At 41.0% G+C, this 14791-nt stretch overlaps 1 protein-coding gene across 1 annotated transcript in view; it reads right to left on the minus strand.

Moving 5' to 3' along the window:
• The window catches only part of LOC137434524 (pre-mRNA-processing factor 40 homolog A), a gene marked incomplete in the record, with an annotated part of 142717 nt that overhangs the window by 13988 nt on the left and 113938 nt on the right, over positions 1 to 14791 (minus strand). Inside the window, 3 exon segments of the mRNA XM_078772825.1 lie at positions 8918 to 9034; positions 9411 to 9617; positions 10216 to 10349. Coding sequence (XP_078628951.1) covers positions 8918 to 9034; positions 9411 to 9617; positions 10216 to 10349 — 458 coding nt within the window.

Consider the following 14791-nt stretch of genomic DNA (forward strand, 5'->3'; position numbering starts at 1 on the left):
CCGACCGGAAGGAACGTGATAGCCCCGGATCGCGTTGGCTAGTAATAAGACAAGGGGATTAATCCCCCCTTGATAAGGGGGAGGCCGAGGTTGGAGATCCGCAACAATATATATATATATATATATATATATATATATATATATATATATATATATATACAGTGAAACCTTGACTTACGAGTGCACCAACTTACGAGTTTTCCGAGATACGAGCCGTCGTTCGGGCGGTTTTTTGCTTTGAGATGCGAGCCGAGATCTGAGTTACGAGCTTACGCCACCCGCCACCAGGTGGGTTCCGGTCACGTGGTTATCTTGCCGTGCAAGCATCTCTGCCGTATATCGCTGCTGCTTTGTTTTCGCATTTTGGTTATTTTGGAAAATTTCTTAGTTTTAACCATGGGTCCTAAGAAATTGAGTGCCAAGGGCAGTACTGAGAAGAAGAAGAGGATGATGTGCTTGGATATAAAACACGCAATCGTCGAAAAACATGAGCGAGGTGTGCGTGTTGTCGACTTGGCGAGGCAGTACGATCGTAGTACTTCTACGATATGTACGATTTTGAAGCAGAAGGAGTCGATAAAGGCTATAACGCCAGCCAAGGGCGTTACGATTATTTCAAAGCTCCGGACCTCTGTCCATGAAGAGATGGAGAAGTTGTTGTTTGTGTGGTTGACGGAGAAGCAGCTCGCAGGAGATACCGTGACCAAGAGCATCATCTGTGAGAAGGCCCGAGACATTTACGGGGATTTGATGCAGCAGACGGCGGGAACATCAACGGACGAGGCATCGGAAGAGTCATTCAAAGCCAGTCGGGGATGGTTTGATAATTTTAAGAAGAGGACCGGCATTCACTCCGTCGTCAGGCATGGTGAGGCAGCAAGCTCGGATGTGAAGGCAACTGAAGATTTTATTATAACTTTTGCCGAACTGATAGAAGCCGAACGATACATCCCCCAGCAAATCTTCAACTGTGACGAGACAGGGCTCTTCTGGAAAAAGATGCCGAGGAGGACGTATATAACGGCAGAGGAGAAGAGCATGCCAGGCCACAACTTGTTCAGAGTGCCGGCGATAGCTCGCCTTCTCTTTGTGGAAGACACGGTGAGATTTTTTTTATTTTTTATTTTCTTTTGTATACAAGATCGAGGCTCGTGAAAGAGCTAACATTAATCACACAAAAAGACAAACCGACACACAAAACACAAAAAACAAGGGGAGCGGCAGACAAGATGGGGAGAGAGGGGGAAGGACACAAACACAACATTTGAGAGCAGGGACATCGGGAGGACTTGGGGGGGAGGTGGGAGAGGAATAAAACATATGAACACTGCAAGGACTCTGGGGTGAATTACCGGGGGTAGAAAATATCAAGGTTTTCGATGGGTCATTGATGAGGTCATTTCGATGAGGTCATTGATGAGGTCATTTCGATGAGGTCATTGATGAAGACCAGAAATAGCACAGGGCCCAGAACACTACACAGATCCTTAACATCCAACAACTAATGGGACTCAAACGGGGTGCCCAGTTTAGCGGTACACACATTGATGAATCACCCTGCCTGTGAAACACCGACATGACAGGTTATAGCTGGGTCGGGATTCAAACCCAGGCTGGACAGTTTAGAGTCAAGTGTGCGTACCTCCAGTCCAGGCCATCCTGCCAACTTGTATGCTGCATACAGGTGAAATATAAAGCGCGAGATATTTTTATATATACTGTATATTTCAAAAAAAATTGGTGTGGTTTTTGGTGGGCTGGAACGGATTAATAGCATTTCAATTCATTTTAATGGGGAAATTTAATTTGAGAAACGAGCAAATTGAGTTACGAGCTCGGTCACAGAACGAATTAACCTCGTAAGTCAAGGTTTCACTGTATATATATATATATATATATGTATGTATGTATGTATGTATGTATGTATGTATGTATGTATGTATATATATATATATATATATATATATATATATATATATATATATATACGTATATGTATGTATGTATGTATGTATGTATGTATGTATGTATATATATATGTATATATATATATATATATATATATATATATATATATATATATATATATATATATATATATATATATATATATATATATATATATATATATACATATATATATATAAAATTATATATATATATATATATATATATATATACAGTGATCCCTCGTTTATCGCGGGGGTTACATTCCAGAACCCCCCGCGACAGACGAAAATCCGCGAAGTAGCGACCATATTTTTATTTTATTATTTATATATATTTTAAAGCTTTATGACCCTCCCCACACTCTTATTAACCTTTCCCACACTCTTATTAACCTTTCCCATACTCTTATAAACACTTCCTATACTCTTAAACACTTTTTACACTCTTAAACATACGTAATTTTAACAACATATAAAATTATAATGGGTACTCACCATTGAAGATACTGTAGCGACCCATGGGTCCCCCAAGCAAAACCAGCATCAGAATCTCCTTGCTCCAGCCGGTGACGTCACCGGCGGGGATCCGCGGCGCAAGAGTGGCTGGTCACGTGACCACCAAAGCGTGCCGCGCGTGCAGGTATAATCAGCTACACCTGTTGATCACGTGACCACCGAAGCACGCCACGCTTGAGAGGCGTGGCTTTCGGTTTCGGTTTCTGGTTGTGCTTTATAATGCAGCCCGATAAACGGGCTTTTCAGTGTTCCCGAGTTGGTTTTGAGAATAAGTATCTTCTCGGACGAGTTTGTGTCTTGCCCGTCATTTCGTCCGTATCAAGCAAGAGCCCCGGCTCTTCAATACCACAACTTGCGTGATGAAGATGATGATGAATTAGCTGTGCAGTACTGATGACGATGAAGGTGATGACGATGATGAATGTACTGCACAGCCAGAAAGAGCATTACAGTTACCCATTACGTGGGTAACTAGCGCAAATGGAAGCTGCCGCATCTGCGTTTTCCATACGCACGACTCTTTGTCTCTTTGTCTACCCTTCTACTGTACACTATGTACAATATTTTATTTCTTGTAATATGTTTTAATCACTGTATTTTTCTTATTTTTTTACGTTTTTTAATTTTTTAGGCTAGAAAATGCTTATTTTACCACAAAAATATTTTAAATAATAGTATATAAAAATACATTTATACTGCAAAATCCTGCGATATAGCGAAAAATCCGCGATATTATTTTACATATACTAGCGAGAAAAACCCGCGATGTACCGAAGCCGCGAAAAGTGAACCGCGATATAGCGAGGGACGACTGTATATATATTGGCCGTACCAAGTCAGCTAATCGGCTTAGGGCTGAGTGGCAGCAACTGACAAATGTGCCTGTATCCAGAAGGCTAGTCAACCAACGACTGGTTCAAGCAGGCTATCGTGCCAGGCGTCCCCTAGAAAGCCATGCCTGACCAGACAACACCACCAGCGCCGATTGCAGTGGGCCAGAGAGCACCGTCAATGGCAGCCAGGACACTGGAATCACGTGATCTTCAGTGATGAGTCTAGATTTCTGGTCTGTCGTCAAGATGGCCACGTCCGAATGCGCAGACAAGTTCATGGAGCCTACAACAAAGATTGTATAGTGCCAAGAGTCCAAGCTGGAGGTGGTGGGGTGACCGTTTGGGCTGCTTTTCATGCAGGGGGCAAAACTGACCTGGTTGTTCTGAATGGAAACCTGAACCAGTTCAAGTACAGGGCCAATCTGGAAGAAACATTGCTTCCATTTTCTCATGCAGCCTTTCGAGGAAACTTTGTCTTCCAAGATGACAATGCACGGCCTCATTGTGCTCGCATGATCCAACACTTTCTTGCTGACCGTGGAGTAGAGCATATGGAGTGGCCTGCCATGTCCCCGGATATGAATCCGAGAGAGAACTTGTGGGCAGAATTAACGCGTCAAATCGACCGCTTGGACCAGCAGCCCACCTCTGTGCGTGAATTGCAGCAGGCTATTGTCACTGCATGGCAAGCGATTCCTGTCCAAACCTTGGCAAATCTCGTGAACAGCATGCCTCAACGTGTACGTGCGCTCCTGAATGCTCGTGGGGGTTACACGAAGTACTGAACTGTAATTTTACTGTCTGTAATCCCAGTCGTAATTTAACTTTTGTTTTTGTTAAAAAAAATTTTGGCTAATGTGCAAAATAAAGAGATACTTCTGGAAAACGTACAGAAGTTTAACACAGTACTGTCCATGAATTGAGTTCGATATCAGTTTACATCACTTTCAAGGATCAATTTATTTGTTTCGAAATGTCAAATGTGGTTTTTGTTTCTTTTAAAGGTCACATTAACAAATTCTAGAATAATTTCAACATAATTCCAATGAACTTTTGGTTCTAAGACATCTTGAAAAGTAAGTTCACCCCCACAAAAAAAATATTCCATATTAAATGCCAAGTCTGTATATATATATATATATATATATATATATATATATATATATATATATATATATATATATATATATGTCGGTCACATGATTTTATGAATGACATGAATGACATTTTATGAATGACATACATATACATATATATATATATATATATATATATATATATATATACAGTGAAACCTTGACTTACGAGTGCACCAACTTACGAGTTTTCCAAGATACGAGCCGTCGCTCGGGCGGTTTATTGCTTTGAGATGCGAGCCGAGATCTGAGTTACGAGCTTACGCCACCCGCCACCAAGTGGGTTCCGGTCATGTGGTTATCTTGCCGTGCAAGCATCTCTGCCGTATATCGCTGCTGCTTTGTTTTCGCATTTTGGTTATTTTGGAGCTTACGCCACCCGCCACCAGGTGGGTTCAGGTCACGTGGTTATCTTGCCGTGCAAGCATCTCTGCCGTATATAGCTGCTGCTTTGTTTTCGCATTTTGGTTATTTTGGAAAATTTCTTAGTTTTAACCATGGGTCCTAAGAAATTGAGTGCCAAGGGCAGTACTGAGAAGAAGAAGAGGATGATGTGCTTGGATATAAAACACGCAATCGTCGAAAAACATGAGCGAGGTGTGCGTGTTGTCGACTTGGTGAGGCGGATGTCAAGGCAGCTGAAGATTTTATTATAACTTTTGCCGAACTGATAGAAGCCGAACGATACATCCCCCAGCAAATCTTCAACTGTGACGAGACAGGGCTCTTCTGGAAAAAGATGCCGAGGAGGACGTATATAACGGCAGAGGAGAAGAGCATGCCAGGCCACAACTTGTTCAGAGTGCCGGCGATAGCTCCACAGACAGACAGAGGCGTTGTAATTGTCGTGCATCCCCTTTGGTGCGAGACTAATAATGTGAGGAACAGAAAAGTGTGAATGTTTGTTCATCTGCTGCAGGCCTTTGCTCATAAAAGAGAGAAAAATAGGATAACTTTCACAAGGCCACAGAAAACTATCTATAATGTGCAAAATACCTGGCTTGTAGACTAAAAAAAAAATGTATACCCTCCAAACCTTACTTAGCTTCTATGAATATTTTTGCTAGTTTGCATTTCAAAACTTCAGGAGAATTCATTCAGAATCAACAAAAAATATTGTATTATATGAGATATTACCAGACTGACGAATACAGAAGAAAAATTTAAACAAGAGCAATGCGAGTGCGTCGACAATATGCCTCCGCGTAATCTCTGCCCATGACAACGGGTGGATGCCCTCGGGTAGATGCCCTCGTTGACTGTCCTAAAAATAAACAAGTTTGATTTAATTCTCTTCAGCTATTCTCATGTATCACATTTTTACCAGACATGACTGGTTTCACATCGATCGGTGATGTGGTTTCGGAGAAGGGGGCTTTTTAAATATCGCCTTTCAAGCTAATATGGCTGCCAAACCATGTGACCTACGACGTCATCATTTTATCAAACTATATACAGCAATGGTGTTAGATGACATTTGTAAAGTTTCGCATCGACAGAGTAAGCGGTTTCTGAGACATCATTATTTAATATTTACCTTCAATCACCATGTGACCAATCACCAATCACTATGTTCTACCACACCATGTGACCAATGCCTTTTTCGTGATAAACTTTTAATCGCCATGCCTAGTTTATGAGATATGTAGAGTCGATTGCTTCAGTGGTATTGGAGAAGATGTTTGGGGTTTTAGGTTAAATCCAATATGGCTGCTGAACTATGTGACCTATACAACAACATGCATTTTAAGGCCATTTTCCCTGCTAGAGCGGGGGTTAGCCTTGCGGTCCCCATGACAATCTTCTCCATTTTGCCCTATTTTCTGCATCTCTCCTTGTTAACCCCCTTGCCCGCATTTCTTCTTCCACCATCTTTAGCCAAGTCTTTCTCGGTCTTCCCCGTCCTCTACTTCCTTCTACATTAATTTCCATCACTCTTCTCAACCAGTCACTTTCATCCTTCCTCAACACAGGACCAAACCATCTCAACCTGTTCCTCTTCACAGCATCAATCACAGGCAATATTCCCATCATCTTTCGCAATTCATCATTTGTCTTCCTCTCTCTCAATGATACTCCGCACATCCATCGAACCATTCGCATTTCCACCCTTTCCACCCTTCGTTGCTGCTCTACGTTCATTACCCATGTCTCGCTCCGATAAATCATAACACTTCTCACACATGCAGCATACACCTTTCCCTTCAGCTTCAGTGACACTCTCCTCCTCATCAGCATGCCACTCAGTTCCCGAAACTTCTTCCATGCACATCTCACTCGAGCAACCGTTGCCGAGTCGGATCCACCTTCTCCATTCAGCATGTCTCCGAGGTAGCAAAATGTTTTCACACCTTCCAGCTTCACGCCGTCTCCAAGATCCAACTCAACATTTCCTCCATCTGCAGCTCCCTCTGTGCACACCTTACAATTGAATGTAGCTGCCACACTGGTAAATGACCCTCTCAGACCACTACATTTTTGATGAACCCACTCAGCGCACATTGTACATTGAATGGAGTTCACTCCGACACCCTTCCTGCACACAGCACACGGCCACTTCCCAGTTCTTTCCACCTCACCACATGCTTTACCACTTGCCATCACCTTCGTCTTTCCGATATTCACCTTCAGACCTTTTGTCTCCATACATTCCTTCCACTTGTTCATCTTTTCCTTCAGTCCATCCATACTTTCTGCAATCAACACCAGATCATCTGCATACAATAACTCCCACGGTAAACCCTCCTTTACGTTCTGAGCCAGCACCTCCATCACAGCTACAAATAGTAGTGGACTTAGTACCGACCCCTGATGCACTCCCACCTTCACCTCAAACTCACCACTGTTCCCGTCCTTTGTCCTTACAGCTGTGCGCGCTCTTTTGTACATTGCCATCACTACTCTGATCAACCATTCCTCCACTCCTAACTTCCTCAATGCCCATGTCAATACTTTACGTGGAACCCTATCGAATGCTTTCTCCAGATCAACAAACCCAAAAAACAACTTCTTCCTCTTCTCCATGTACTTCTCCTGCAACTGCCTCACAATGAAAAGCACGTCTGTCGTTCCTCTTCCTGGCATAAATCCAAACTGCCTTTCGTCGATCTTCACTTTCTTCCTTATCCTCCTCTCCAACACCCTTTCCAATACCTTCATTCCATGCTCCAATAACTTAATCGCTTGGTACGAGCCACACTCCAGAGGGTCACCTTTCCCCTTGTATAGAGGGACGAGGGTACTCAGTTCCCAATCCACTGGAATGCAGCCTTCTTTCAACACCATATTACAGATTACAGTGTGATTACAGAACTATGTGACCTGTAATGTCATAAATTTAATAAATCAATACAAATTGGTCATAGATCATGTGCATGCCATTTCAGATTTTTAGTTTAAGGCATTTTATTAAACATTTATGGCTGGTATACCACTTCACCGTTGATGTCATCATTATCATGCTTTTGTTCTTCATTCAGGGTACTTGACAATGGACCAACTTTCAAAATTTTCTATTCAACTGTTTCCGATAAATAATTTTTTAATTATTTGTGTTTAATCCAAGATAGTTGCCATATCATGTGACCTATGATGTCACAATTATCATAAAAACATTCTACATGGGTGTCGCTCATACCCTGAAAGTTTAGTCTCAATCAGACACGTGGTTGCTGAGAAAAACGAGGTTTAGCCCATACGGACAACCCAAAAACACAATGCCTCCGGCCACCTTCGAGGGTGGAGGCATAAAAACACTAGAATCACACTCTGTAAAACGCATACCTCCACAAGGCTGAACAGTTTACATTTTGTATCCCACCCTTTGGCCGGATCTGGATTGGGATCTCCACCAAAATCTAATCATTTCTTCCTTGTCCCAAACCCAACCCCTCCACCAAATTTCGTCTGAACCCTTTTTGAGATATCCTGTCTACAGACAGACAACCAGACAGGGTTGAAAACATAACCTCTGCCCACCTTCAGTGGCGGAGGTAATAAAACGAAGCTAACGCGTTTTAAAATACTGTCCGGAATGAATGAATGTTTTAAAGGCCATTTTCGTCGCTAGAGCGGGGGTTGGCCTTGCGGGCCCCATGACAATCATGGTTCCCTGTTTGAGGCAATGTTTTTATGGCCGGATGCCCTTCCTGACGCCAACCCTTGGTCACCTCTTACGATACGCAGGGATACGGTGTACCTATTCTAAATCGGGGTACACACCGTGATCATTCATCCCAGCAAGCTGGTACTCAATTTGCCAACCTCGGAAGGATGACAGGCTGAGTCAACCCCCCTGGCGTTAATTCAGCGATCGACCGGGATTCGAACCCAGGATCCTAGGATCCCAAGCCGGCACCCTAACCGCTAAGCCAACACCAGGCCTGAAAAAGGTTAAAAAGGTGAACATATGTAAAGCAGTAATAAGCTCATAAAAAGACATTTAAGAATACAAGGTGTACTTTAAGTAGAGTAAACAACTTACACTGTTGAATGCAAGTTTGACATTCCCTGCATCAAGCGTGGCTGCCCTTTTGTCCACACTTATTATCGAGACAAAATCTTCAAAAGATGTTTTGACTTCCACTGAAAAGTTCTTGTCCTGAAAAAACAAATAATTTTGTTTCAAAATAGTTAATAATAAAAATCTTAACTTTTCCCCCCAACTATTTCTCAATGCAGTAGTTTAAGCTTTAAAGGCAAAATTAATAGATTTTCTTCCAATGAGAGACCATCTGAAGTAAACAATTTCAGATGATAGGTAAAATGATAAAGACAGTGTGCTGGTTCGATCATAAACTAACCCATCTTTCATTATCATAATCTATTTTTATGACCAATCTCCATTTTTCAAATTAGCACAAATTCACTGAGCACAGGCACAAGAATATTTACACAGAAAAAAGAAAGAATAAAATAAAAACACTTCAAGTGAGATTCCTGACACAGAAAAAGACAAATCATTGAGAGAGCCATGCCTTCAGCACATCCTTTATGATCTTTTTCTCCTCGTGATAGCGGGCCTTCAGATCCTCCACATAGAACTTGAAAAGGTCGAGAGGGGTTGAACCGGGTTGCCCCAGCATGCGTGAAAATCGTATGTCTGAGCTGACGACAGGGTAAAGCTCCATCCATGTGGACATGGAATGTAGTTTTCCGGTTGTGTGCAACTCATCCAGGAAAATCTGCACGAGTAGAGTAAAACACATCAAATGGAAAAAATTAAGCTCCACAGAAAGCATACAACTATCCAAGGATAGCAGTTTCATTTTCGCAGGAGCATTATGTCTGGAATCAAGCACAATGATCAATGCTCAGAACTGAGGACTGTGCTAATTTTACAAGATGTAAATCTGCAAATACATTTGACATCAGCATCATAACTTGCTGTGTCGACAATAATGTCAGATTTCATTTAAACAACTTCGACTTCCTTTTGCCATAATTGGTTTCTAAAAGCTTTCAAAACTGTGCAGCAAACGGTGAACAAACGATAATTTTCTATACAAGCCTCTAACAAGACGGAGAGCCATGAAAACATAGAAAAAATAGTTTAGTGAAAGAAATGGGCGATATATAAAAGTTCTAAAATAACTTTTGAAAAGTGACCATGCCAAATGAGAGGGTACGATGTGCAACGAAAACTTGGCACATGAAAACCGAAGTCCATTTGTTGTCATCTTCAAAATTTTAAGAGTTCCCAGTTTCCTTTCAAAAAAGACATTGGAGTCCAAACTTGTTAAAAAAAATTAAAAAAAGTTTTTACCACAATGGCCCATTCACCTGAAATATTTCCCGATTTTTCCTTTGCTGTCGTCTCTCTCGAACACGAGATCGCTCTTTCTCCTCTTCCTCTTCCTTCTCCAAAGCACGTATATGCTCTTCAAAACAAATAAGTGCATCCTCCTTGTCCATATCTGTGGATGAGGGCAGACTTGTTGACAATATTCAAAACTGTGCAAATTCAAAATATTCAACAATATCAAATGAGATTTACCTGTATAAAACTGCCCTTTTAATGTGCTCATCTTGATATGAGCAAAAAACATTAATATTACAGTATACTTAAGTCAAATAGGTGCATTGAGGTGACAGTTTGTATTCACGAAAATGCCTCGAAACCAGGATTATCTTTATTATTATGATTATTATTATTATTATTATTAGAGTCCTGTCATTAATAAGAAATATATTTCAATGCATCGATTTATAACTACTTTGTTTTTTCCTTTCAATAACAATAATCTATCTATAATTCCAGTAATCTCTGTGTGTCTGTCTGTCTGTCTGTATGCGACCGCTGTTTCTCGACAACTACCGGTCCGATATACTTGAAACTTGCCAGGTATATTGCTGGGGACCCGAGGATGTGCCTTTTCAAGGTTTGAAATTAATCGGACAAGTGGTTCCCAAGGTATGGTCACCGTACTCGCAAGCCGTTCGCTTTGGCTTTGCGAATGGACCAAACCATTTCATGTAAATAGAGGGGGGGGGGGATAGTCACCGTACTCGCAAGCCGTTCGCTTTGGCTTTGCGAATGGACCAAACCATTTCATGTAAATAGAGGGGGGGGGGATATAATTTTAGATATATATATAGTACGGGCACGCCCTAGTCTATCTATAATTCCAGTAATCTCTGTGTGTCTGTCTGTCTGTCTGTATGCGACCGCTGTTTCTCGACAACTACCGGTCCGATATACTTGAAACTTGCCAGGTATATTGCTGGGGACCCGAGGATGTGCCTTTTCAAGGTTTGAAATTAATCGGACAAGTGGTTCCCAAGGTATGGTCACCGTACTCGCAAGCCGTTCGCTTTGGCTTTGCGAATGGACCAAACCATTTCATGTAAATAGAGGGGGGGGATAGTCACCGTACTCGCAAGCCGTTCGCTTTGGCTTTGCGAATGGACCAAACCATTTCATGTAAATAGAGGGGGGGGGATAGTCACCGTACTCGCAAGCCGTTCGCTTTGGCTTTGCGAATGGACCAAACCATTTCATGTAAATAGAGGGGGGGGGATATAATTTTAGATATATATATAGTACGGGCACGCCCTAGTAATAATAATAACTAGAATGACACTCTTCGAGGTCATGGCAGATATGCCTCCGCCCACATTATTACATCATTATACATACTTAGCCCAAGTTTGATTTAAATCCATTCAGCTGTTCTGAAGTTATCACATTTTTACCTGATATTACCTCTGCCCTTTGATCTATTGATGCCATAATCCAATCAGTTCATCTTTGCATCATGTATACCTACACCAAATTTGTTCAAAATCACATCACTGGTTGAAAAGTTGGTGTAGCAACAATTTTTTTGAATTTAACATGACCTCTGACCTCTTGACTCCAACATCTATTCAGTTCATGTTTACATCATAATACATACTTGCACCACATTTGATTTAAATCCCTTCAACTGTTCTCAAGTCATCACATTTTTACCTGACATGACCTCTGACCTTTGACCTCTTGATGCCATAATCCAATCAGTTCATCTTTGCATCATACATACTTATACCAAATTTGTTCAAAATCTCATCACTTGTTCACAAGTTGGCATGGCAACATAATTTTTACTTGACCTTTCACCTCTTGACGCCAAAATCTTATCAGTTCCTCTTTGTATCATATACACTTCTACCAAGTTTGTGCAAAATCACATCACTAGTTCACGAGATTAGCAGCAACATAATTTTTACTTAACATGACCTCTAACCTTTGACCCCAAAATCTAATCAGTTCATTTTAACCTCATTATACATAACTGCACCAGGTTTGACTAAGCTCCCTTCAGCTGTTCTCAAGTTATCGCGGTAACGAAAACTTATCACGGACGGACACACAGACAACCCAAAAACATAATGCCTCCAGTGACTTCATCGGCGGTGGCATAAAAACACATTTTAACAAATGAGATCAATTCAATATAATGAATGAAGGAATGAATGAATGAATGATCGTTTTAAGGCCATTTTCCTTGCTAGAGCATGGGTTAGCCTTGCGGGCCCCATGACAATCATGGCTCCCTGTTTGAGGCAATGTTTTTATGGCCGGATGCCCTTCCTGGCACCAACCCTTGGTCGCCTCTTACGATGCGCAGGGATACGGTGTACCTATTCTAAACCCGGGTACACACCGGGATCATTCATCCCAGCAAGCTGGTACTCAATTTGCTGACCTCGGAAGGATGACAGGCTGAGTCAACCCCCCTGGTGTTAATTTAGCGATCGACCGGGATTCGAACCCAGGATCCTGGGATCCCAAGCCGGCACCCTAACCGCTAAGCCAACAACAGGCTTGATCAATTCAATATAATGAACAATGAAATACAGAAACCTTTTAATGATAAGAAAAAAAAACAAATACACAACCACTGCAAAGAAATTGAGTAAAAGTTCATTACGGCTAGTTTATTCAGCACGACGAGGAAGCAGGAACTGCAGGGTCGAGCTGCACAAGGTGAAATGTGGAATTGAAAAATGTATATTTCTCAAAATATTTTGAGTTGTGGGGAAATTAAATAAAAGTCCATATTATGGCTGGGTCATTGAGGATTGTCACGGCCAAGTGAACACTGTATGTCGAACCATGCAAGGGTCCATCTGAAGCAACTAAAGGAACGGCAAGTTCAAGGGACATGCCGCATGCATTTAAGGTTACATGCCGCATGCATTTAAGGGACATGCCTCATGCACATGCATTCAAGGGACATTTAAGGGACATGGGTTAGTGCAAAAAACAACCTCTGGGAGAAAAGAAGAATGTCACCTGAGAGGAGGACACCTTAAAGTAGTTATATGATATGGTGCTCCATACCTTGTTTCTATAGGATTAGCAAAGGTAATGTTTCATCCATGTTCTTTTTTAAAAAGCATTTAACATACAAGGATAAATTCAAGCTGAGAGGTCTAAAAAAAAGAAAATTAGTACTGTATTTGAATCGAGTTGATATTTCATAGTCATGAGACAGATTTCCACATAGGCCATCAGACTTCATGGGTTTTCTTCTTCTTTCGTGCAACAACCCTTGGGATTACGTGATACCTTCACAATGAGTCCTAAATATCATTATTATTCAGAATATCAATGTCCCCAACGTAAAATCCTGCACAGAAATTTAAAAAGTGAAATTTAAAAACCGAAAAACTCATAAAACGTTCGTTGACCTCGGTAGTGTAATAAAAATCAACCAGTGAGGCCATAACGCAACGTTCGTGGTATTGACCAATCACATGTGTTGTGTTATTGAACTGTGTACCGGGAGAAAGCAACATGGCTGCGCCCAGGCCTATTCACTCGGATTTGAAGCCTGTTGAGTTTTCTTCAAAACTTTGTGTTATGCATGTCGTTCCATCAACTAAAAGTACATTTATATCATTTACAAGGAATTATTGGATGAAGTTTGTGAGCTTTGCAGCTGAATGGAGAAAGTTTGACTGCAAGGAAGGCAATGTAGTTGAAGACATTTCGAATAAACTAGGTCTCGACTTCGTCAATGTGCAATCTTGTATAGACGCTGTACCGAGTAGTAGTAATGTGGGCTATCATTACGAGTGCTACAGAAGATTTTGCGATGTCAGCAAAGTCAAAAGGAAAGAGAAGTCATGCTCAAACAAAACCAAAGAAGGTGGGTGACATGAACAATCATAAGCTCTTTAAATATTTATCAAAACTAGCTGATGTCTAACGGTCAGTGTTAGTCGTTTTTTAATTTATTTAGTAATAGTTTAGTATTATTTATCTGTAACGTTTGGTTGACTGACATGAAAGATCCCTTTTACTGAGATGGGTGAATATCCATCCCACAAATTTTGTGTACCCTTGCCAACTCATGCTCTGATATTTTCCCCGTACAATGTACATGATTGAAAGATATTTTCCCCATAGAAAGTAAATACTGTACATCTCACCTCAATGACTGTACATGCATGCTCAGGGGCTCATATCCTTACAAGCTTTGCTTCTTTATGGGCCCCTCCGCAGTATCACCCATCTTACATACTTCTTTTTTACTTTGATTTAATTCTAAATTTACAAACTTTCTCCCATTAAAATTGTTATCGATATATATTTGATACTGTAGAAATAAACTGAACTGAACGTAAATGTTTAGAAATATTTGTTCCTGTGAAATATTGAGGTCTGAAATGTATTTCTCTGACCACAGAGAATAAATTTGTAGAAGATTTTTAAAAAGTTTATAAACAATGCTCATCTAAATCAAAATCAGTTGACCGGGTTCACCACCTACAGGGAAACCCCTGGCCAATTTTTTTTTCATTTGATTTTTTTCTTCAATTTGAAGTGTTTTAGCAAAACATTCCCCACCCATGGGGTGAACCCTGT

Source organism: Myxine glutinosa, chromosome 1 (assembly GCF_964187855.1).
Source record: "Myxine glutinosa chromosome 1, kmMyxGlut1.1, whole genome shotgun sequence".
NCBI lineage: Eukaryota > Metazoa > Chordata > Myxini > Myxiniformes > Myxinidae > Myxine > Myxine glutinosa.